The 22,334-nt window shown below is 44.2% G+C and overlaps 4 protein-coding genes across 7 annotated transcripts in view; 1 reads left to right on the top strand and 3 right to left on the bottom strand.

Annotated features, from left to right (window-relative positions):
* LOC120893206 (pseudouridine-metabolizing bifunctional protein C1861.05) overlaps positions 1 to 19,409 on the top strand; it is a 183,843-nt gene extending 164,434 nt beyond the window's left edge. Inside the window, exons 8-11 of the mRNA XM_040294960.1 lie at positions 8,439 to 8,564; positions 8,783 to 8,947; positions 9,659 to 9,773; positions 18,021 to 19,409. Of these exons, the coding sequence (XP_040150894.1) occupies positions 8,439 to 8,564; positions 8,783 to 8,947; positions 9,659 to 9,773; positions 18,021 to 18,634 (1,020 nt within the window). The 3' untranslated portion in view covers positions 18,635 to 19,409. The remainder of the gene's footprint in view (positions 1 to 8,438; positions 8,565 to 8,782; positions 8,948 to 9,658; positions 9,774 to 18,020) is intronic.
* LOC120893210 (GATA zinc finger domain-containing protein 10-like) lies at positions 5,800 to 7,215 on the bottom strand. The gene is made up of 3 exons (XM_040294964.1): positions 7,010 to 7,215; positions 6,189 to 6,848; positions 5,800 to 6,018 (listed from the first exon to the last, which is right to left on the bottom strand). The coding sequence occupies exons 1-3, from the start codon at positions 7,056 to 7,058 to the stop codon at positions 5,912 to 5,914; spliced, it is 816 nt and encodes a 271-aa protein (XP_040150898.1). The 5' UTR covers positions 7,059 to 7,215; the 3' UTR covers positions 5,800 to 5,911.
* LOC120893213 lies at positions 9,816 to 12,241 on the bottom strand. The gene is made up of 4 exons (XM_040294970.1): positions 12,058 to 12,241; positions 11,636 to 11,844; positions 11,325 to 11,520; positions 9,816 to 11,244 (listed from the first exon to the last, which is right to left on the bottom strand). The coding sequence occupies exons 1-4, from the start codon at positions 12,098 to 12,100 to the stop codon at positions 10,961 to 10,963; spliced, it is 732 nt and encodes a 243-aa protein (XP_040150904.1). The 5' UTR covers positions 12,101 to 12,241; the 3' UTR covers positions 9,816 to 10,960.
* On the bottom strand, positions 12,880 to 22,210 carry LOC120893212. 4 transcript variants are annotated; one of them, XM_040294967.1, is made up of 5 exons: positions 21,890 to 22,208; positions 17,190 to 17,400; positions 15,320 to 15,606; positions 14,348 to 14,475; positions 12,880 to 14,273 (listed from the first exon to the last, which is right to left on the bottom strand). In XM_040294967.1, exons 3-5 carry the CDS (start codon positions 15,591 to 15,593, stop codon positions 14,007 to 14,009), a joined length of 669 nt encoding a protein of 222 aa, XP_040150901.1. In that variant the 5' UTR covers positions 15,594 to 15,606; positions 17,190 to 17,400; positions 21,890 to 22,208; the 3' UTR covers positions 12,880 to 14,006. The 4 variants fall into 4 exon arrangements, with proteins under 4 accessions (XP_040150901.1, XP_040150902.1, XP_040150900.1 ...); XM_040294968.1 differs by lacking the exon at positions 21,890 to 22,208 and adding an exon at positions 21,458 to 21,844; XM_040294966.1 differs by lacking the exon at positions 17,190 to 17,400 and having other exon boundaries at positions 21,890 to 22,210.
* Between the last annotated feature and the right edge of the window lie 124 nt (positions 22,211 to 22,334).

The following is a 22,334-nucleotide window of genomic DNA, read 5'->3' on the forward strand; positions in this document are numbered from 1 at the left end:
ATTAATGCCAACGTATGTTTTATACATCATCGTATGCTTTTTATGTCCTCAGTGCCCATTTCCCTCCCATGCTGCGGCACACGGTGTAAAGCCTAGACACGAACAACCCAAGTACGAGGAGCGCGGACACGTGCAGCCGTACGGCTTGATCAGAACGCCAAACGCTCCCAAGAACCGTGAGCAAAAAAAAACCGTCACCTCCAAGCGGCCGACTGTGCAAGGAAATGAAGAAAGTGATACTTATAAATCGTTTCCATCCTTTACCGAGCGTGCTTTAGTGCCGAGTGGATGGATTTGCTTCCTTCGACGGGTGGCTCTGGCGCACAGTTTTGCATGCTCAAGCACGCCCATCCAGTACAGTTGCATCTGGTTTTTTTTTTCTTAACCATTCTCCATTCATCACTCCCTTCGTTGTCTACTTGTATGGCAAATTCGGAAACACGGTACGGTACACTTTACCGACGCACCAACGTTTACTGGACAGAAACGTAGAGAACTGCTCCAAATTACAATTACTGAAATTAGCACTATCGATGTTAACGAAGATAATGATGTCGGACGAGGATAAAGAGATGTGGAAGATAATGACAATGATGCACAATTTGCACTCTTTGGACGGTGGGTATTGGGTATTGAGTCAGTTTGCAGAGAAGCGTATCCGTTTGCACTACACGCGCCATACAAGAAAGTGGGCATAGAAAGAAGCATTGCGTCTGTGTTGGCAAATAGGTGCAACGAAACGCGCTATAAATGATGTTCTCATCTTACCAAGTGTGTCAGTGAAACGGAAGGGAAGAAAAGAAGGAAAACTTTAAAAGTGATAATGGTGAGACTCCTTAGGAAATGCTTATCCCGGTACGTAGGCAACGACCCGAGCGCAGCTCATCATTGTGGATGACGCTTTGCTCTACATTAGCTATGAGTCCCTGTTATTTGATTCCAATTAAAATACACGATCAATCGTTCATCTAACTCGGCGTCTATTCTCCAGCAATATTGAACTATGTTTAAAATAAAAACTGCTGATCCATTTGACGGATTAGTTAAATATGAAGCCATTCTTGGTATATATAAGATTTATTTGATTAAGTATCTAATATTTGAAATGGTGTTTAATGCTCATCGTGCAGCTGTTTTAGATAAACGTAATTATGTAGTTAGCCACTTATAAATATATCTATATAATACTTTAATATATATTCTTATCAAAACATCAAACATTATTCTATGCAAACTGATTCCACATTTCAAAGCCCTGATTTAATCATCCTAATCCCTTCACAAGCTCTCAGGAGTGCAAAGTACTCGAGAAAAGTTGACCGAAAAGGAAACAAAGATAAATTTAAAAAAAAAACGGACCACCACAGAAAAGCCTGGCATAGACAGAAAACCCCAAAAACTTGCTGTCGAACCATCAAAATGGTAAAGTATTTTCAAAGCTTTCCACTGGAAGTGTTATTAAATGTTAACGCTGTGTATCATGAACGCGAACAGTGTTGCAACCATACCGCGAAGATCTACGCTTTAAAAGCGTGCTGTTGCTGGAATTTGTCGTAGCGCATGATGTGTGACCTTTTTTTTGTTGTCCTTCACTCTCTCTCCCTTTTTCTATTCTTTTTCAAACTCTTTAGCGTATGGATTTAGACGATGAGTAAGTACTGAACTTTAATTTATGCATAATATCCATCCCCGTTCGCGTGGTTCAACTGTGAAAACTTCATACAGTACCGTAATCGGCGTTATTAATGTTCGTAAAAAGCGTCGTGTAAAGATACCGTGCTTAAATTCACACATGGTAGCTAGTAGCTACATATTTTTCAATTCTCTGGCTTGGGATATGTTGTTTGATTGCTCGTGTACGAAATTTAAATGTGATCCACGAGGTCAACCGGTAAGGTTTTTTGACGTAACGTCTGAAATGAGCAATGTTTAAGAAAAATCATTACCAGAATCATCGTGTCCTTGAAATCTCTCAAATATAAAATAAACCAATTTTTTAACAATCTCATAACATTCAAATTCTTTGTGTGAAATATTGTATAATACACGAAATACTGACGAATAAACAATTCCACGGAAATAATATTGAATTAAAAATAAACCCACATATACATCTACTCTCAGTTAGTACATTAACATCTCACTAACAAAACATACAACCCTATGCGCCCACTGTCCCGGGATGCTTTCATAGTTGCCTCGTACCAAGTCGTGCGAAAAAAAAAGGAATACACGTAGCATGTATGTTGTGCGCGAACCTGCTCAGGTTTTCATAGCAACTCATCACCTGGCAACCAGAACATTGCGTTCAACATACCCCTACGACTAGCAAAAGTCGCGTTGGTGCATTGTGGATAGGATTTCCTTTTGTTTGCGAGTGCTTTGCCTGGAGATATGTTTTCTAAAGCACCACAGACAAGCAATATATATTTTATGTGTCTATTGGATGATTTGACTAATATGTTATGTGCAATCGAGCTGAATCGTGTTTTAGGATTTCACAATATTTTTCGATGACGTTTTTTTATAAAACTTTTGACGTTTAACGTGTAGGGAATATATAAACTCTTCTTATAAACTTTAAATGGAGCAAGCAAATGGTCTATTCAATAGGCGTCATCCATCAATTACGTAACGCTGATAGTGGTAGCGAGGGGGTATCAAACGTTACGATATGTTACACGGGGAAGAGGGAGAGTTGAACTTTTGTTATGGAATACAAAATAAAATGTTTGAATGTTTTTTTTTTAATAACAAATGAGTAATAAACGATGATTCTTCTTCTTGACTTCATAACCTTCACGATTATGACGGTCTGAAAATGATTTCGCTACTTTTTATATACGACGCTGCCGAAGAGTCCGTCATTGCTAGGGGGGAGGGATTGATTCGAGGATTGAACCCACGACGGAATTTGGTTACCCCGGACGAACGGACGGAAAAACTTACCAAAGGAGAGTCGCAATAACGCGACCGCAGGAGTACGCATTTAACTGTAAAGGCACCCATTTGATAATAATGGCTCGCGATTTGAAGCAATCGACTTCCTTTACAATTTTTACGTTACGTAATTGATGGATGACGCCATATACATGCCGGCTTCTACAAGGTTCGAGTACGAGTTCGATTCCTATACGGACCGTACTCCCACAGCAAGCTTTGACTAGCCAGTTGCGAAGTATTTATAACGGCCGGAAAAATGGTCGGCTTGATAATGAAGGTCGTTTCGCGAAAGCAGAAAAAGATACGAATGTGCGTGGCTTTACATAGGAATCAGTACAATACATATCGATGTAATAATAATAATTACCTGGTGAATTATCTATACCAAGTTATCAACAATTATTGATAATGCGTTTATGAGCTTAACTCATTTCAAAATGCTTTGTCAAGCATATATAAAACAAAAACAAACAAAAATCGTATCTGTATAAGCCACAACACAACGATGGTTGGCAATTAATTATAATATCAGCTCCCGAAACATAAACACTACACACATCGCAATAGACAGCGTCAATATAGATGCGCATTGCACAGCACAAATGATGAAGCCGAGCTAGTACCCAGCATCCGATTAGACTCATTAAAACCTCGTAACAGTGCGCCCACATCTTCAAGATGCCCGCCGCATTTGCCAACTCGGAACACTAAGCCCTTCCATCAGGCACCGGGCAGAGAAACAACAATTAAAGCCTACACACTTGTGCACTTGGAGGAAGGTTGGTAAAACGCGAAACACAAACAAAGCATCCGGAAACAAGTATTTATGTACAATTTACTGGAGAGGATGTGCTCTCTCGCGTGCTGGCAGACTTACGGCTGCACTTTACAGCATTTTTACCGGTTTTGCTCGGGCAGCACCAACGTACACTCGTCACACGGTCGTTCTGCCTCGGCATCGCCGGCTCTGGTTGTTGCCTTCAGTCCATTATGTGTACCATTTTGTTTAGCCTTTGTTTCGTCCTTTCGTCCGCTCGCGTAGTACGGCTGTTCGCACTGCTGTTGCTATTGCCTTAAAACAAACCCCATTTCGTCAACATTCTTTCCTTTTTCTTTGCGGTGCACTCTTGGTGCTCACCCGGGACAAATCCATTTAAGGCATTCTTTATGTTTCTTGTTTGTGTATCCTCTTGTTTGGTTATTAATTTTGCTAATTTAATAATACTTTCCGCTAGCTTTGAATTTTCACAATGAAATCATCCGTAACAAATGGAAAAGTGGTGAAGGAGTATAATCCATTCATTCATTTAAATTTCATTCTAGCATTTCAACTGAACAGTTTCTAAGGGCATTTTGCTTTGAAAAAAATTGCAAAAAAGTACAACATTTTTCCATGTGAAATAATAAAAGATACTGAATGGATGTACGTAATCCAGCTTTTATTATTCCTAACTTTTAAAAGCTTTTCACATCATTCAAAGGATTAGCTGCCCAATTTGAAAGTTCAACATACGACAGACAATCGCATGTGTTTGTTTTTTTTTTAAGTTGAAGCATGCGGTTCGCTGGACTGCTTGCACATGAAAGTGAAGCAAAAACTTTAGCCAAAGGCAAAAGAGCATGATTTCCAATTTAACTGCACGAATGCGAACCAGCAATCGGTTTGCTTGTGTGAAGCATTATGCAGGAACCACAATAAAACTCAGCTGCTTGAATATGCAGTTTTCAGTTTTGGAATATTTTCAACACGTTAATTATGTATGTTTGCATGGATGGACTGATGCTATTGCGCTAGGTTGTAACAGAGTAGATCGACGAACGGTTAAAAAGACAGAATCAAAAGCAGCTTGTTTTTTGCATTGTTTTATGAATCATCTTAAAGTTGATAGCTGTCTTTAACGGAATATCACATTCATCATTACTAGGTTACTGCAAGTTGTTCAATATGATTTTTTTTGCCAATTTTTAATATCGAAATTTGGGTAAAATTTGCGATTTGTGTTTATTAAGGACCCATCCATGCGCATGTTTTATGTCTAATAATTGTTGGAGCAACTTAATATAATTTGGTTCTAGTTTGTATACATATATATTTGTTCTTTGTGTTATGTATGTGAACAATTTGCTTTTTTCTATAATGTTAAATGCATATATCTGAGCCACTTAACTACGACGCATCGATTAACGTCTTCAAAAAGCAGCCCTGTTATTGAGTCGAAGGAAGCAACACCCACTGTCGTTCCCGGTAGCGCACTCAAATCAATCACTGTGTCCTCCGAAAACATTGTCCACTAGCCATCTTCTTGTCAGCTGTAAAAAACATTCGATTGGTTGTTTTCCAACATGTTTCAACACGTCAACCATGCCCTCCCAAACACTCTTAGGTTTCCAAGACCCCATAAGGGGTTGATTGATTATTCCGTGGTAGGCCCTAAACACGGTGAACCATAAAGCTTGTCTTTTTCCACTCGTCTGAAGTTGTTCCCTTTCCTAGCACGAGACAATGGAAGACGCCATGAATAAGCGAGACGCCGACCAAAAGCGTCCGACAGAAATCAAGCGTCAACAGCCTTACTTACCCCTTCATCGTGAAATGCAACTCACCGCGGGGGTCAGTTGACATTGTTCCGGTTCTTTTAAAATTTACATAAGAATGAAATCGGATCGACACTTCCGGGTCGTTGAACTCCCATTAGTGCCATTTCTTGAAACATCCGACAATGTTACATGTGTAACGGCCTAACTTAAACAAGCAATGGTGTGTATGCAGTGTGTTGAACACAGCGTAGAAGCTTGCGAAAAATACACAGCTTAAAATAGCATAACCAGGACACAGACGCTACTACAGCACGCTAATATGCTTTCAGTAAAAGAATATACACATTTATTCGATGCCCATTTTCCTGCTCAACCGGTCAGCAGGCACTTGTTGTGTTGTGGCGGGGTCTTTTTGATCAACCTCGGCCTGTTAGTTGTGTCGAAAGGATTTACAGCCAGTACACTTCGGGTTTCTGCATCCGGTCACCGTTGACGGGCCTTGCTGTTGTTGTACGACCGGCATCGTGCAGTTCGCATCTTTGGTAATCCAGCGCAATGGACAGTTGGGTTCCGGCGTTCAAGAAACAACCGTATGTGGTAGAGTGTGGGAAGAAATGGAAACGAATAAATCACGGTCAGTAACGTGATTGGCGCGTGGGTCGGTGAGTGGTTGGTGAAACCAGTGGACAAAGTTTAATTTCGCTTACCGAAGAAATAATGAGCTTCCGACGTTGAGCCTTCCGGATGATGTGTCGACGGCATATGGATCGGGTACGAGGAAGTTGGAGCTTCTTGAAAGGATTGCATTGACTGCGACTGCTGATGTTGCTGTTTGTACGGTTGATGTGTACCAGAGTAGCCAGCAGCGACAGCATTACCTGCCACAAAGTCTGCCACGGTTGGCTGGTAGTTAGGTCGTTGCTGTACCTGTTGTGGTGCCATCGATGGCTGGTGCTGGGTGGTTTGCAGATATCCTACCGGTGGTTGGGCCGATGTCGAAAAGCCGGCCGGTCCGGCTTGGAGAGATGTTTGCTGAACCATAGCCGAACCGACATACATGGGACCGGCGGAATTACCCGCGTTTGGCTGCAGCCCGGGCTGTTGGGCCATGTACGTGGTGTGCTGCGGTTGTTGGTGCATCGTGCCTGACGGCAACACTATGCACCCCATCGGCTGTTGCTGCATATGGGGAAGGTGATGGTGTTGTGGTGCCTGCTGATACGAGGCTTGCTGCTGGAACGTTACTGCAGCCGGTTGCATCTGCTGCTGGTGAAAAGCCATCTGCTGCTGCTGCTGCTGCTGCTGCTGCTGCTGCTGCTGCCCCTGCTGATTATGGTGTCCACGTTGCATCGAAGCACGGCTTCCCGCTAAGAACATAAAGATCAGATATCAACGTACACACTAGCCCCAGTCATGTTTCTTTTTGGGGGGGACGCCCAAAATCACATCGCAGTTGGTTTGCACCATAGCAAAGTATTCTAAGAGCATGCCTACGGGTTCAAATTAATTAACTCATCGGTTTACTTACCCTTCGATGGCGGAACTGTCGTCGTGGGCTTAGAGGAATTTTGTTTCATGTTTCACGTAAAAAATTTGATAAAAAGATTTGTGTGTGTACTTTGTGGACCAAAAAAAGAAGGCAAAAACGCTAATGGACCGACGGTGTTCTGGATTTGAATAGGTTTCGCGAATGCTGGACCGAACGGTTCGAACTTTGAAATGGAAATGTTCCCAGCCAGTCGACACTAAGCCTACTATGAATTGATTTCAGCTGTGTCGTAGTACGTTGTTGAGCGGATCTACAGTGCACTGTTGCAATGCATGTAGCGAAATAGTTTTTCTTAATGGAAAACAATGGTTTACATTCAGTAGAAGTCATGCGTACGACCCGTTTTATCTGAAAAATAAAGCTAAAAGTTACATTACACGAAACTAATGGAAGTGGTGGAAAGATTATTAAATAGCATAGAATTGAAATCGATGGTTTTTGAGCAAGGTCAGATCAGATTTTCAATCACTTCAGCAGATCACTCGGTACATGGCTGGCAGATAAGACATCCAAATCGCATTTCCGGATTCTGTAAGTGTTGTAACCAGTCAATGGCATTTTTCTAACTCCCACTAAATACGTTAACATCGTCCCCAATACATGCTCTGGTGATTATGGGTGCCTCCTCCTGGGCGTCTGTCCATTCCACTGGATTGTTGCGTTGTCCTGTCATTCCGAACGGGTCAAGAAATAGTGGATTAGTACTGTTGGTGTACTATAATAAGAAAAAAATAATTTTGCAGGTCCTCAGGACCTCATGATACTCAAATCAGTTCAGTATTATGAAGTCAAATGGCAACGGGGTAAAGATTTAACGCTTTTGAATAGTTTAATAAAAATTCCTTCAACACCTACAGCAATAATCAGTTGAACTGGTCAAGCCAACTGTCCCAATCCAATAAACTTATCCTATACCGAACGTTGATAGTCTTTTTTGTCTGAAGTCTGAAGTTGGCAGATAAGACATTTCATACGACATAACAAATCACTAGAAGCATAACTACTTTTCTCCTCCTTTTTGCACAAAGGAACAGTTTATTCAACCAACATACTAAAATTCGGATCCAAGCACACATCATATTCATCTTGTTCCATTTCTCTCGTGCCAGATACGGCCGCAATCCATGACAGAGTTGTAATTATTAAGACATTTATTTATACGATTTATTTCCGTGACCTAGAGATACAACACAACACACACAGTGCTGCATTACTGCTGGCTCGGTTTTCTTCCTTCATACCCTATTCAGCTTGTGTCTTCTGTGTGCTTAACATGCACCACTCATGTGCAGCAGTATCGCTCGGACGGGCCGTAGTGTCCCTCCAGCAACGGAAATGATACAACCATTCCCATTGTTTCGTTCGTCAAAATGCTGTATACCAACGCTTGCTTTTCCTATCTTTCCAGCTCGATGGGGCCACGTACCATGCCAAGCAGGACACATCGGCGGGAGGAGTGGCTCGGAACATCGCCGAAGGGATTTACAAAATTTATGGTAACGTTAATCTGATTTCGGCGGTTGGCAACGATCAAGTGAGTAGTGTGAGCGGAGGCAACCACTGGCTAAGCGACGCATCCTTTCACACATCCGGCAACAGCGTGTCATCCAAAGACATCATGCTAAAATAATAAAACTAATTGCTCCTGCCACCCGGGCTGTGCTGAAATGGCGTCGCAAGGGGTCACGGGTTTTGTTTTCCCCACTTTCCTTCGACTGTCGTCTTGAAATCGTTGCTTTTCCAACTTCACAGAATGGGACCTACATTCGTAAGCTGCTGCCAGAACATTGCGCATCATCGATTATCACGCTTGGCAACTGCCCAACGGCCAGCTTTTCGGTGCTGCTCGATCGGAAGGGAGACTGTCGACTAGTGGTGGGCGATATGGAGGCACACCAAGCGATTACAACGGACTGGGTAAGTACTTTTCAGGGTCACCCAGTCAGTCAAAACAACAATTTCAACAAATGCACTTCATTCCTTCTGGAAATCACTGTTTGCAGAAAAATGCATAATTTTGCATTCATCATCATCTTAGGTCAATTAATCTATGCAGAATGTTGACCTATATTGCAAAACATCATTAATCAATCAACCTCGATTGCTTCCTCTTCAGTTTAATGCATACTTCCAGCGAATCTATTTCGTAAATCAATCAAATTGATTTACACATAACTGCATAGCAGTGAGAGATACAACGAAAGAAACAATAATATAGAAAAAAAAATCCATCACATTTGTGTGCAGGCCAGGTTCGTGCATCAAACCCCAAACGCCTGATGACACTGAACTGTAACTCCCTCAGACGTATGCATAAAATATGTAGGTTATGTAGGAATTAATACCTCGTTTCAATATTTACTGGATTTTTTCGCGTTTTTTAGCAGCATGCTAAAGCTTTAGCTTATGTTTAAGACGAGAAGAAAAAAACAATCTGACGTAGATTAATTCTACTGTACTTTTCAATGGTAGTTAGAAATTAGATTATTATATAGAATATCCGGACCTAATTCTACTAAAAATTAGAATAATACATTATTATATACTAGTGTACAACACATCTAACTTCTACCTCGTCTCATTTGGCTATTTTTTCCTTTTTATACTTATTGGATTGGGCGAATCAAGATCAAATCACACAACCAATTGATCCAACAGTCACCAATGACTGTCATTGATGCTAATGTTAGCGAATCTGCAATGGAAACCATCTTCGAAGAATGTCTACGATTCAACAAACCTGGTGAGTATATTTTTTCTACCTGTGTAAATCATTTCAAAAAGATAGAAACAATACATTTGAATATATTTCATGTTGCACAAAGCAATTACAATAGAATCCTTAAAGCAAGCCCTCCTCTAAAAACCATTAGTGAAATACATTTCATGAGCAATCTTGTACTACTTATAAATCGAATGCGTGATGGGTAGTAAAGGTAGAAATGTGTGATAATGCTTCATTTTTTCTCATATCTTAACCGCAAAACAAGCACAACCACCAACTGGTTTACATTTATTTATCAAAGTTTTATTTCGATTACAACAATCACTACTACCCTGCTCTACCGGTCCGGTCCTTTGATATGCTGTTTAGTTTTACACCGAGCATTTAGTGCACTCTACGTGCGAACAAAAATCTCAAACTAAACATCACGTGGCAGAAATGTTCATACGCTGCCAACTGAGGATGGAATGTGGGCGAATTGTTTTTGTCTTGCTAATCTTAAAGAATAACAGAATTATCAATTAAACATGGACGTCAAAAAGTATGTATACTTGAGAATGTTTGCTTTCGCTGGACCAAAGATGTGTTTGTTAAAATATAACAAATACAAGGGCATATTCGCTTAGAGTTGTGCCCATCTCGTGGGGTAAACACATCTTACTTACGAGTCTTTATGATTTGGGACGGAAAATGTTAATAAACGAGTTAAGAGTAATTCAAAATTCCTAAACGCTACGTACAGATAGATCTGCGGACGGACGGATGTACCGAATAGCTACGCATAAAAGCATACAAATAGTTACGATTACAGCTATAAGAGGGTGCGCATTTTTTGCTTCCGCGTTGCATTGCTCCAGGCACTTGTTCCATGGCAGCGCCTTTCAGTTATGCTACGAAAAAAGACAATCATTATAAGGCCACGCGTGTTCGATGATGCTTTGAAGTATTCCAATTATTCGGGCACTTGTTAAGGGAGGTGAGATTACTACGTTGAATACGATTGGTAAAATACATGTGTGCATACGGAAGTGTCACGTTCTGCTCTGCGTACGCTTCCACATTTAAAGACATACACTGTACGAACGTTGATATGACGGTGAAGGGTATAGTCCCTTTTGCTGTGCGGTTACCAGAGAGGTACCATACATATTGGATATGAATGGGATGGGTAGCGTTCGAGCTGCAGGAACCTTTCCTCAGCTCATTTAGATATAGCCACCACTGTGCAGACTTCGGCTAGTGTGGTGCGATGGATGGTATCCCGGTTCGTGCATCTGCATCTGCATGACCAAATTCTTCGCCTCACGTCGCATTTCGTATGACTTGCGTGATTCCTTGTACAGTAGCAGTGCAGCGAGCCCGAGAATCATAAACGATACTACGGCCAGTTCGTACGACCACGACAGGACATTAAACTTGGGGTACATCAACCAATCGCGCCGGTAAGCGTTTCCACCGAAAATGGCCACGGCTAAGAACATAAAGAATGCTGCAAATGGGAAAAAGAAAATGCTCATTACATCGAACCTTTGACGTACGGAATGCATAGCCAGGTAGAAGCTCACTTACAGGAAGATGCTATTCCGGCAAATGAAATGCTGCTTAGCAACCATTCGTAGCGCAGTACAAACTTAAGCGGCCACCTGACAATCTCGCAGGCCATAATGATGAGCGAACCGAACGTAAACAGAAAGGAAATCGTAACGAATCCCTGCACCACCATCAACCATCCCGGCAGCAGGTATTCCCTGATGACGTAGTACTCCTAGACGAAAGACGAACCGACGAGAGCATAAGCAGATTGTTAATTAACAGCGCGAGACGAGACACGCGTCATTAGCTTGCTGCTGGATCGCTTGTATCGTTCTCATTACACGTACCTCGCTGAAGATGTGATGGCACCCGTTGAACTGTTTGGGAAACTGGTAGTACGGATAGGTGAAATCACGGAAACAGTACTCCCACAGGCCCATATTTTTGAAGCTGCTGAAAGATTCCGGATACGACACGATCCAGTACGGGGAGCAAAAGCTCATCAACAGAAATACGGCCGCGACGTATGACAAAACCGCACCAATCACCAAAGCATCTGTAGGGAAGCAGAGAACATTGCTCAATATTAGGCGCTGTCCAATAATTCATAAACAACATGTTTTGAAAATGTTTGGTAACGTTTTTTCAGGTGCACTTCATTTGTTTACACTAGCATCGGGGGCTGTGCACGGATGCAATAAGGGCGAGCCCCGGAGGCCCCCTTAGAATTCCTTTGCATAGGAAATGCCAATGAAATTAGCACACTTACTAGATGCTTTCGGGTATTCATTCTTTTCCACCGTCGACGACATCGCAGTAGAAGGCACTAGGATGATAGTGAAACGAAATTTGATGCAAAAAGGTGGCAAAATTAACTATAATAAAGACTGCACAACAAAACACCATGCAAACACCACGGAACCGCGACCAAGCAGTGTACAGCAGTCAACAGTGAGCAGCTCCTCCCTTTTTGCGTGAGAAGATTTGCTCACTATCGATCCGACAACTGTCAGGGGATGAAATGTCACAACAGTAATTGCCATGGCTGCCAACTTGACGGCTGGTGGGGGTGTTAAATTCAAATACAACGTTGTTAAACAGGCGTGGTCCTCTAGAGCAGTGCTCTCCAACCTCTTTAGGATGGCGGACCACTTGGCTTTGAAAATACATTTGCCGCGGCCCACATCTATTGAGGGCAATCATTTTGTAGGCTTAGTTCAGTTAAGTTTTTCTTTAATGAAAATTATGTTTATGTTCAAAATTATGTTTAGTTATGATATTGCCTGTTGAAAATTTAATATTGATTGTGGAAAAACAAATGCACGATATGTATCGTAATAAGCTTTTCTTTTTGCAAAATCTTTTTTTTCGCGGACCACTTCTGTTAACGTCACGAACCACAGGTTGGAGACCACCACTAAAGAGCTATCTTTTGCAAACACTTGCTTCTAGTTTGTGCATTTTAAATTGCATAAAACTCCCGGGATAGTTTCATGAAACTCCGGCTCAGCATAATAACATTTTAGTTAAATAATTTTATGTATTTTGCTGTATTTTTCAATGTTCTTTCAATTGACAGAAAAGAACTGCATTTGGTATTTCTTATAAATTTTATTATTCCGTCTTGAATTATTTTATTCGCAGTAAATTTGATTGTTACTTAAAAACCTTTCTCTCTACCTTGAACACATTACATTTTTTGCTACTTTTCCTCACGCTACCGATCATATTTGATTGTAAAAACATTTGCCAAGCTTTGTATATTGCTCATTCTTCTCATCGTACCCAATATTCTCGTCGTTTTGGAGTGATTCGTTGTTATTCTACAAAATTTGTATTCGTTTATCGAGATTCCAAAGTTTCGCAATGGAATGTTAGGATCAGTGTTAAGCTCTTGAATTTCTTTTACGTACAGTTTCCTGTACGTGTGAACGTAGGAATGTGGTGTGTTTTCTTTCAATCAAAATATTTGCTTGTTTATCTTATTTAAGGCAACTTTTACAAGCAACTTCTGCTGCTGCATTGCTTATGGTGATGCGGTTCTTTTTTATCTACGAATATGGGGTACAGTAAAATCTTTCAAATGCAATTACGCTACAAACCTAAAGGCAATTAAAGCACACGCCTTTCGGTTGTAGATTAGTACGTTTATACATTACATAATCATATTCTGTTTCGTATTGGCAACAACTTTCGAGCATGGAAATAGTCGAACCGCTAAAACGGAAGTGCAAGTAATACTAAAAATGGACGGATGCTGTTCCGTGGAAACGTAAAATTAAGACATACACTACAAAAATATAGCTTTTTAAAAACAGTAGAAGACACTTGAATAGCTTCAGCTTGGACGGTACGCTGATTGAGATTGCCTTGCACAACAGACTAATCTTTCCTATAAACTAGGTACGCCGCTTTTCCCTATAGCTTCTCCTTTTCGCTCACTGCGGACCTGCTGAAACGCCATTAGCCCCTTCGTCACGACTCTGGCCGCAGTTCGGCACGATTCAGAGCTTCCCCGTTGTTAACTGTTGTACTTTGCGATGATGAAGTCGAACTCGATCGATGGGATTATGGGATTATGATTGGTACGCATAGTTTGTGCGTCATACAATGTGTTGTGCGCTGGTCGAACGTTTTGCTGCGGTCGTAGCGAGATGGGGACACGCGGTTAGTGCGTGCTTGCATGTGTGTGCGTGTATGTGTGGGGTGTAAGGCGACTTATGCTTTCGATTCACTGTCCATCTGGAACTGGGTCTGTGATTCCTTCAGCTGTCGCCGCTTGCGTGCCTGCACGTGTGCCTCGGTGAAGAACAGTGAGGATGCGACGGCACACGCCACCACACCGATGCACGCCAGGATGAATGACCAGCCGAACCAATTGTTCGCATGTTCCGGCATCCACTTGTCCTTGTTGCCGAAGCAGGCGAACACGATCACCCCGATGCTCCCGCAGATCGATGCCGCCAGTGTAATGAAGCTGATTGCCTGGTTAAGTAAAGGAAAGTCGAACAATATATTAGCATGGGAAGTAATCACTCAAGTCGTAATCATTTCTGTACCTTGATAAGCTTGACAAAGAACTTTTGGTCCGGTCCGGCACACAGGAAGTACAGGAGTACCAAAACCATCGCCAATATTACACCGATGGCGCAGAGCGTGTAGAAGAATTGGGTGGCCACCATGAACGCTGTAATAGAGTAAATCATACATCATTACTTTTGAGATTTTGTGTGTTTTTCGTGTTAGCATGAATTGGACAAGTAAATCTTTTGCTGTAAATCAAGGATGAAAAAACTTGTTTTAGCTGAAAATTTATTGACGAGAAACACGCACAGTGAATCCCTGAAGAAAACGCAATAAGTCAATTGAAAAAAAATAGATTTTTTTTCTAGTTAATTGTTAATTCATTATTTGTAAAAATAATTGAAATATGAAACAAAAAAACACCATTTATCAATGTGAATTGAATTATTAAACGTAGGACATCGCGTGTTTCAAACGAAAACCTAACGGTTGCATGCAGTTACGACCAACCACCTTCTCACAAAAGGCAGCTAACCAAAAAAACCATAACAGAACAATTTTTCTGTGGTTAACCATTTTCAGCGGAAATTTCCACCTTTGAGCCGCCCTACCAAACATTGCCATTCATAGCGCCACCTCCAATTCGTAACACGCGCGCATTAGTTTCGTGACCGGAGTTGTTCAATTTTACATTCTAACACCCTCGCCACATAGAAGAATAGATGCTCGGCTCGGTGGGTCCATAGCACGTGATTACCCCTCCGCCCCGCTGCAATGCGAATTGTTAAATCGCTCCAACATGACTCACTGGATGCACAGTTCTGCCGAGCATCGACTGCCCGCCAATGTCAACAATTGATCGGTCTATCCACGCGGAACCGCTACTATTAATTAGTTCAATTAAAGCATCTCCGCTTGCCGCAAACGTCTATCGGGTCGGGGTGTTCCTTGTCCTGTTCGTGGTTAAATGGTGACCTTACTTGCCGTCAGTACACAACTATACTTACGTGGAATAAGAAAGCCGCGTATCTCGTCGTATCCGGTCGTGAACGGATCGTACACCCAACGGCAGCCGACGAAAAAGCGACGCTGGTAGTCATCGTTCACGTCTGGCAGCGACCGGAAGCAGTGCGTCCACAGGCCCAACCGGTCCAGCTTGGCGCCGGTAATGCGATAGTCACTTACCAGCCAGCTCGGCGTGGCAAACGCAACCAGCACCGTAACCAGCGCGATCACGAACACGCCAACGCCACAGTTGCCCGACAGCGAACGACGCTTCATCGTAGCTAAATCACTGAATTGTCACGAAAAAGAAGAGCAAAAAACGACGATTAATTTTTCGATCGTAGGAAAATCGTACAAGAAAAAATGGAGCCAATAAAAATGAATGAAAAGCAGAGTTTTAGGCGACGGGTGGGTTTTGCAGAAGCAAAGCGAGAGATATTTTTAAATATTTGAACCCTGTAAGGTGCACAGGTGTAGTTGCTGCACCCTTGCGCATTTCTCAGTCAACCGTGTCGGCAAAAACAAGTACATAACGCAGAAGAGGAAGTGCATTCTTAATAAAGACCCCGCTATAAGACGCCCCTCTTTCTATTAGCATGCATTTAAAGTGCTTCAGACACGAGTTCTTTCTCTCTGCTTTCCCAACCGAGTGTTCCGTGCAAAAATGTTATCCTTCTGTCATTGTTGGGAACGGTCGTACCCCTAACTTAAACGAAACTACCCGACCATTACCGTACAGCGGCAGCAGCAGTAATCCAACCTGTTGCCCTGCCGATCGACGACACGCTAAAGAACTTCTTGCTGTGCCCCTGAGTTCTCACGAACGTTCCGCCAGCAATGGACGGAGGGTTGAGCACATTAGGTGAAAGTTTTGCAACAATTGCATTACACTAGGGTGAAGGTAAGGGGTTGATAAGAGAGCAGTGCCAAGCAGTACTAACAAATGGTATGCAGTTTAATGGTAATCATACGAATCCATCTGAAAGACGAAACCGATGTGCGGACAGGGTGATAGAACAGTTGTGCCCGATCGCTACAACATCACAGGTTGTTTCATGATTGGTATGTTTTCACATTAAAACTATTTGCATTTATAAGTATATGCATTTTAAGGTCGGTAAAGTTGTTTGATTGACAATGTGACACACACATGGTGGTGCAGGAGGTAAAAAGATTCACTGTACTATCGATAGCCGTTACGATTATATTGGCTGCTAGTTAACTAGTTGATCATAGTGTCGGTGTGTGAAGGATTTGCTTTGCGCTTTGTTGCAAATGTACAAACAACTTCAGTTTCCTCTCCAAAGACAAGTGCTGAAAATTTCACCTTCGAGAAAAACGTCCCTTTCCTCCACTACCTCAACGCGTATTATGATTATTAGCAGTAAAAAAATGATCGTTCGTCACGAACATCGATGCGGTGTTGTAACGTAACTTCCGCTCCTTTTGAGTTAGAACGTTGTGGCAAAAGCAACCCGCAAGGGAAACGCAAAACGAACCCTACACTGGTCGCTAAGCACTGTTTCGCCAGTGTTTGTCGCACGATAAATAAGCACAATTATCTACCCAGGGTAATACGTTTGGAAAGGGAAATTAGCTTCATAACAGGCGTGATTACGCTGTGGCATTATTTTGAAGTGGCGCAAATCGTAGATGAAAGCTTTAGGTGCAAACATGCGCAGGGAAGCTAAGAAGGGGGAAGCTAAGGTTTATAAAAGCAAGCCGGGAAGCATACTACGGGCGGGAGAGGATGAAAAGCTTTTGTATGAGGGACATGCATTTTGACCTCTGCTACTGTTTGTAGAAATGTAAAGAAATGCAACAGGGAAATGCACAATTGTCTTTGCCAGGGTGGCACCTGACACTACTCACAGCTGGCGGGTTTGAGACGGCAAATAGTGGTCCGTTTGTCAATAGGTCTTTTTACACCTTCACCGGGTGTTCCGATTCGGGCGAGCGCACACACTATTAGTTAGCGCTCCGCTGGCAACTACTACCGCTATCCTTGGGACGACTGAATGCGTTTCTTTGGTGAAACAGTCAATCAAGCTCAGCCCCTTACTTGCTTACATGCGGGCGGCACCTGGTGTGGACGAGAAGAGGAAGTTGGAGTAATGCACCGGGGGATACACACGCGGAGACATCGGAGGAGATCAAACGTATGGATAAGCCAAGGATGTCCTTGTGAGCAAACGGCAAAACGAAGAAAACGGCAATACCCAAAAAAAAACCTTCCCCATTGTCTTCTAATCACACCTGGCAATTAGCGTGACAATAGAACACACAGACACACATACGCTGTTTAACGGTCGGTGCATATCGGTGCGCGAACGTGTGACCCACTCCGAGGGCCGAGGAGCCAAATTGTCCCGCGGCTTATGACAACGATAGCATTGTTTCTCCCCAGTCTCTGTTTGGCTGCGCCAGCAACGGTGCTGACGGTGTGACAAAAGATTGTACCGCACATACCCAACCACAAATTGTTGACCGCCTGCGCTCCCGGGTCGGCTCGCGTCACCACACCATTGTTCCTCGGGCTCACTGCAACCGTCCGTGACACGGGCGAAAACCGCATGAGTCACGCACGCAAAGCTCGCTCCCGAATGTATTATGTTTAGTGTGATCGAAAACACCTTTTTAAAGCGTAAAATAATACACCTTACTAACCGTGCCTTTCCCTTCTCCGTTTCCTCTACATTGCAGTGTTCTTCGAACCCACGGACATGCGGATTGCGGCAAGACCATTCGCCGCCCGGAATGCCAAACTGGCGGCCCTCGCCAAACGTGCCGTCAAGTTCATCTCGCCCAACATTCACGAGCTGGCCGAAATTGCGCAGGCCCTACACTATGCCGGTCCAGTTCCGCGCAAGCTAATGGACGAGTACGCGACGCTCGACGAGCTGCTGGCAGACGTTAAACCGCTCGGCCTGTTTGTGAATGAAACTATCGATCACGTGCTGGTAACACTGGGCCATCATGGTGTTGCCGTGTTTCGTCGCACCGCGGCCACGGTGCCCTTTTTCAACCCGTCCCACCAATACGCTCCAGTGCCGGAAGGTGATGGCGGTTCCGGGCGTTTCTATCCCGCTCCGAAGCTAGCCCGCATCGTGAACGTTTCCGGTGCGGGCGATAGCTTCACGAGCGGATTCATTGTGGCCGCCCTCGCCGGTCGCACGGAGCCGGTGTGCGTGAATGTGGCCCTGGAGGCGGCCGGCTGCGCTTTGCAGGCGCGCAGTGCCGTCGCGGACCAATACTTCGACCGCACGCATCCTTGCTGGGCAAATGAGGCGGGAGCACCATATCGTTCGCTTGACTAATACTTTGGTGGGTGGGAGATGTGGCTTGGCTTTTTTCTGTGCCGTGCGTTACGAGCCATGCCGACAAAAGTAGGTTAACATTTTAACGACATGAAAACGACCACCAGTAAGAGAGTGGGATAGTATGAAGACTATGGACATATTACACTAAAGGTAGGTGTAGGAAATTACCAAATGCTAGCGACTGTATTTTTCGGCCGCTGTGAGCTACGGCAAGGCCACATACAGTACTGAGCCATTCTGGAACCCTCTACAAGCTTTCAAGATTCCGATCAAAGGACGAGATTTCTATCAAGTTCTATCGTTTCTAGCAATGTGGTTGTACAATTTAGATGAAATGGAGAGAAAAAAAACGCATACAAAGCATTTTAAAATCACAAAGCAAGTGGCATTTTCACACGTCGTTGCATTCTTATGCGCTGGGAACTGATCGCGGGAATGATCAACTGATCATTGGCGGAATGAAAATGCACACCACTGCCGCTCCTATGGCGATAAAAAAAAAAAACGTGTAACACACACTACCTTCCCGCGACATTCAGACAATGTTTATCTTAAAATGTTAGATTTTAAATAGCAAGTGGGTAAGGAAAGCGTTTAACAATTCCAGTCGTATGCATTGCACTGTCACATTCAACCTCTTCAGCAAACAGTAACAACCCTTCGCTGTCTACCTCCGATTGCCGGACGGGCGCGTATTTTATAAGTAGATTCAAAAGGAAGTATGCTAATTTACTCTTAAATAAAATGCTTGTTAAATGCTTTCGAGCTGCAACTGTTCGAGTAAAGTGCTAAAAAAACGGCAAAGAATTAGCTTAGCAGCGGGCTTAAGCGCTCTTTACAACGATTGTGTTGTACTTTTAACAACGAAACATCTTTCTCGTGGCCAAACACATACAGGTGGGCATACTGTGGTCCCGCAATTGGGGAGGCAAAACAAAAAAGCTTTCATATTAAACATCATGGGAAGTGGTGGTCCACAGTAGTGATGGGGAAAGTTGGCGACTCCGATGCGACTCCGCTAATTTCGGAATCGACTCCGGAAGGTAGGTCCGTCTAGCATTATCCGGAGTCGTTCGGAATCGTCCGGAGTCGTCAAGAGTAGTCGGAGTCGTCCAGAGTCACCCGGAGTCAGCCGGAATCGTAGAGAGCGGGAGTCATCCGGAGTCAACCGAAGTCGGCCGGAGTTCGAAACAAAGGCCTATTACGAAGTGCACACAACGCGAAAAACACAACGAAAAGGAATGCCTGATCACTAGCACATTGCATCGGACGACTTCTGTTGACTCCGGTCGACTCTGGACGACTCCGAATGACTCCGACTCCGGACGACTCCGACCCCTAATGACTTTGGAGGACTCCTACTCCGAACGACTCCGAACGACTCCGGACGACTTTGGACGACTTAGTGGTTCGACTTTTGCCGGAATCGCATACGGGCTAACAATTGCCCGTGTCGGATCGGAGTCGTGAGTGCGCTCCATAGAGCACATCACCAGTCCACAGCTTAACCACCGGAAGCAACTGTTTGCTGTGGCGCTCTCGGTGAGCTGTGTGGCACACTTCTAGGCTGTGTGACGGCTTAACAATGTTTCGTTCCGCGTGCTGCAGATCGAATTTGGCATATTAGTCACTCACAAACACTGGAGTAAGATGTAATGTCCCACTTGCTTTTCCGTTATCCCCTGGAAGCGATGGTGCGCCGCGCCATCCTGAGGAGTGGTGTTGTATTTGCATGCCACCGGGATGGGAATGGCCAAACAACAACTTCTGTTTTTCCGCTACACCACCATTCCTGGAGTGTGCAAACAACGCGGTTCGAACGGTCGAGCCTCCATCGCAGTTTTGGGCCGTGGGGTTTTTCCCACTTTAAAAACCTGCCTGTGTGCCGATGAGCGTTTATTGTTGTTGAACGGTTTCGGCTCGTTTCGAGGATCATCGCTCGAACGACCCAAGTATTTGCTTGTGGCAAATATAAACCGCCCCATTTAGGCTGGAGCACGGGAAAGCATGCTTGCAGGTGGCAATCGCACAGCACTTCAGCATGCTCATCATCATCAACGGACGGCCAACCACCGAACGCGGTTGTGTTGTTGTTTGCTGCGATTGCCAACTGTTGCGCTTCGGGCAGGACCAAGGGGTTCGCTGGCGGCGCTTCGCCCTAATGACGATTGGGCCAATAATTTTTCACACACCGATCAATCGAAGCAACCGCGTATTAAAAGTACATTTGAAAGGAAATTCCGCCAGTAGTGGCGCGATTGGATTTGTCCGTTCGTGGAAGGGTGTTATGAAGTACCGGCATTCTCTTGTCAAAGTTTTTTTTCTTCACCCCGTCTTTGCGGTATCTTCGTCGGTACGGTTGGGAACGGAACTTTTTGAAATAGCGCGAGCCCCTCCCTAGACGGCGGTGGTGATGATCACATTACGCGATGGTGAGTTTGGCGTTTGTCTCTGTTAAATGCCACCGTCGACCATTGCCTTGAATGGACGTAGTGTTTGATATCGTAAAACTGTTTGTTCATCACGATCGTTGTTATTCACGGAGCAGAGACAATTTGTGATCGCGACTCTCGATGACACAGAACGGGGTAGAGTTCTTCCTAATTAACTCGCAATGAGTCACACACGGGCGACGGAGGAAGCCAACTAAAAGGCACTTCAGCATGCATAAGCACACACACACGCACACAAACTGCTCTGGGTAGGCAAATTCCTTGAGAAATGTACTGGTTTTAGCACGCACGACAAATCTCCACCCAAGGGATAAGAGGCGTCGTAACACAACCCACTGCTACTACAGTAGATCCCAACCGCACTCACACAACCCACAGCAAACTAACGCCGATGATGTAGCCCGATGCACCGCGGACCGCGAAAGCACTCTTCAACGGGACAGCGCCTACTCTTCGTCGTCACCTAGCCACACACAGAGCAACACCGTTCGATTGTGATTTCCACTGCAGTAAGGTGCGCGTCCGCACCAATATCGTGTCACCGTCACCGTGCACCGTACACTGTCGTTGGGGTGTTGGTTCCGAGCGACGGCAGCATCTAATGGCACCGATGGTTGGAGGCACCGAGGAACAATCAGAAACACGCACGACGCTGGGCACCACACACGGGCACCACACCTAGGAACAGCACCAAACTCTCCCACACACACACACACACCCCACCCCACCCAAACCGAGGTTCCGGAACACAGAGGCTTGCAATGTGCGTTTCTTATCAAACACCTTTCGGAACACTTACACTGTTGTTGTGGTGGTCTTGGCACGCCCAGATAGAAGCTCCGAATTTTGTTGCATTACTTCGCCACACTGCGCGTGAGAATGAGAAGAAGTTGCCGTCTTGGCCGTCGTCGTCGTCGTCGTTGTCCAAAACGTGAGACGAATACGCGCGTCGTTGTGAGATGAAACTGACTGGCTGCCTAACTGCTTGGCGAGTAAAACCTGTCCGCGCCCGTACCCCGCACGTAATGACCGTACGTGTATGCGTGCGTCTGTAAAACGAACAGTGTGAAGGGGGCTGAAAAGCGGCCAACAGAAACACCCGAACGCGCCCTGTCGGACCAGTGAGGGTGGGAAGGCAAGGGATGAGGGTTGTTAAGTTATGTTGCAACGTTGCCACACACAACCATGGCCGTTCGCTTTGTTCCACCTTCTTCGTGGTGAATTTAGTCGCAACGAAGTGGTGG

Source organism: Anopheles arabiensis, chromosome 2 (genome assembly GCF_016920715.1).
Source record: "Anopheles arabiensis isolate DONGOLA chromosome 2, AaraD3, whole genome shotgun sequence".
NCBI classification, from domain to species: Eukaryota; Metazoa; Arthropoda; class Insecta; order Diptera; family Culicidae; genus Anopheles; species Anopheles arabiensis.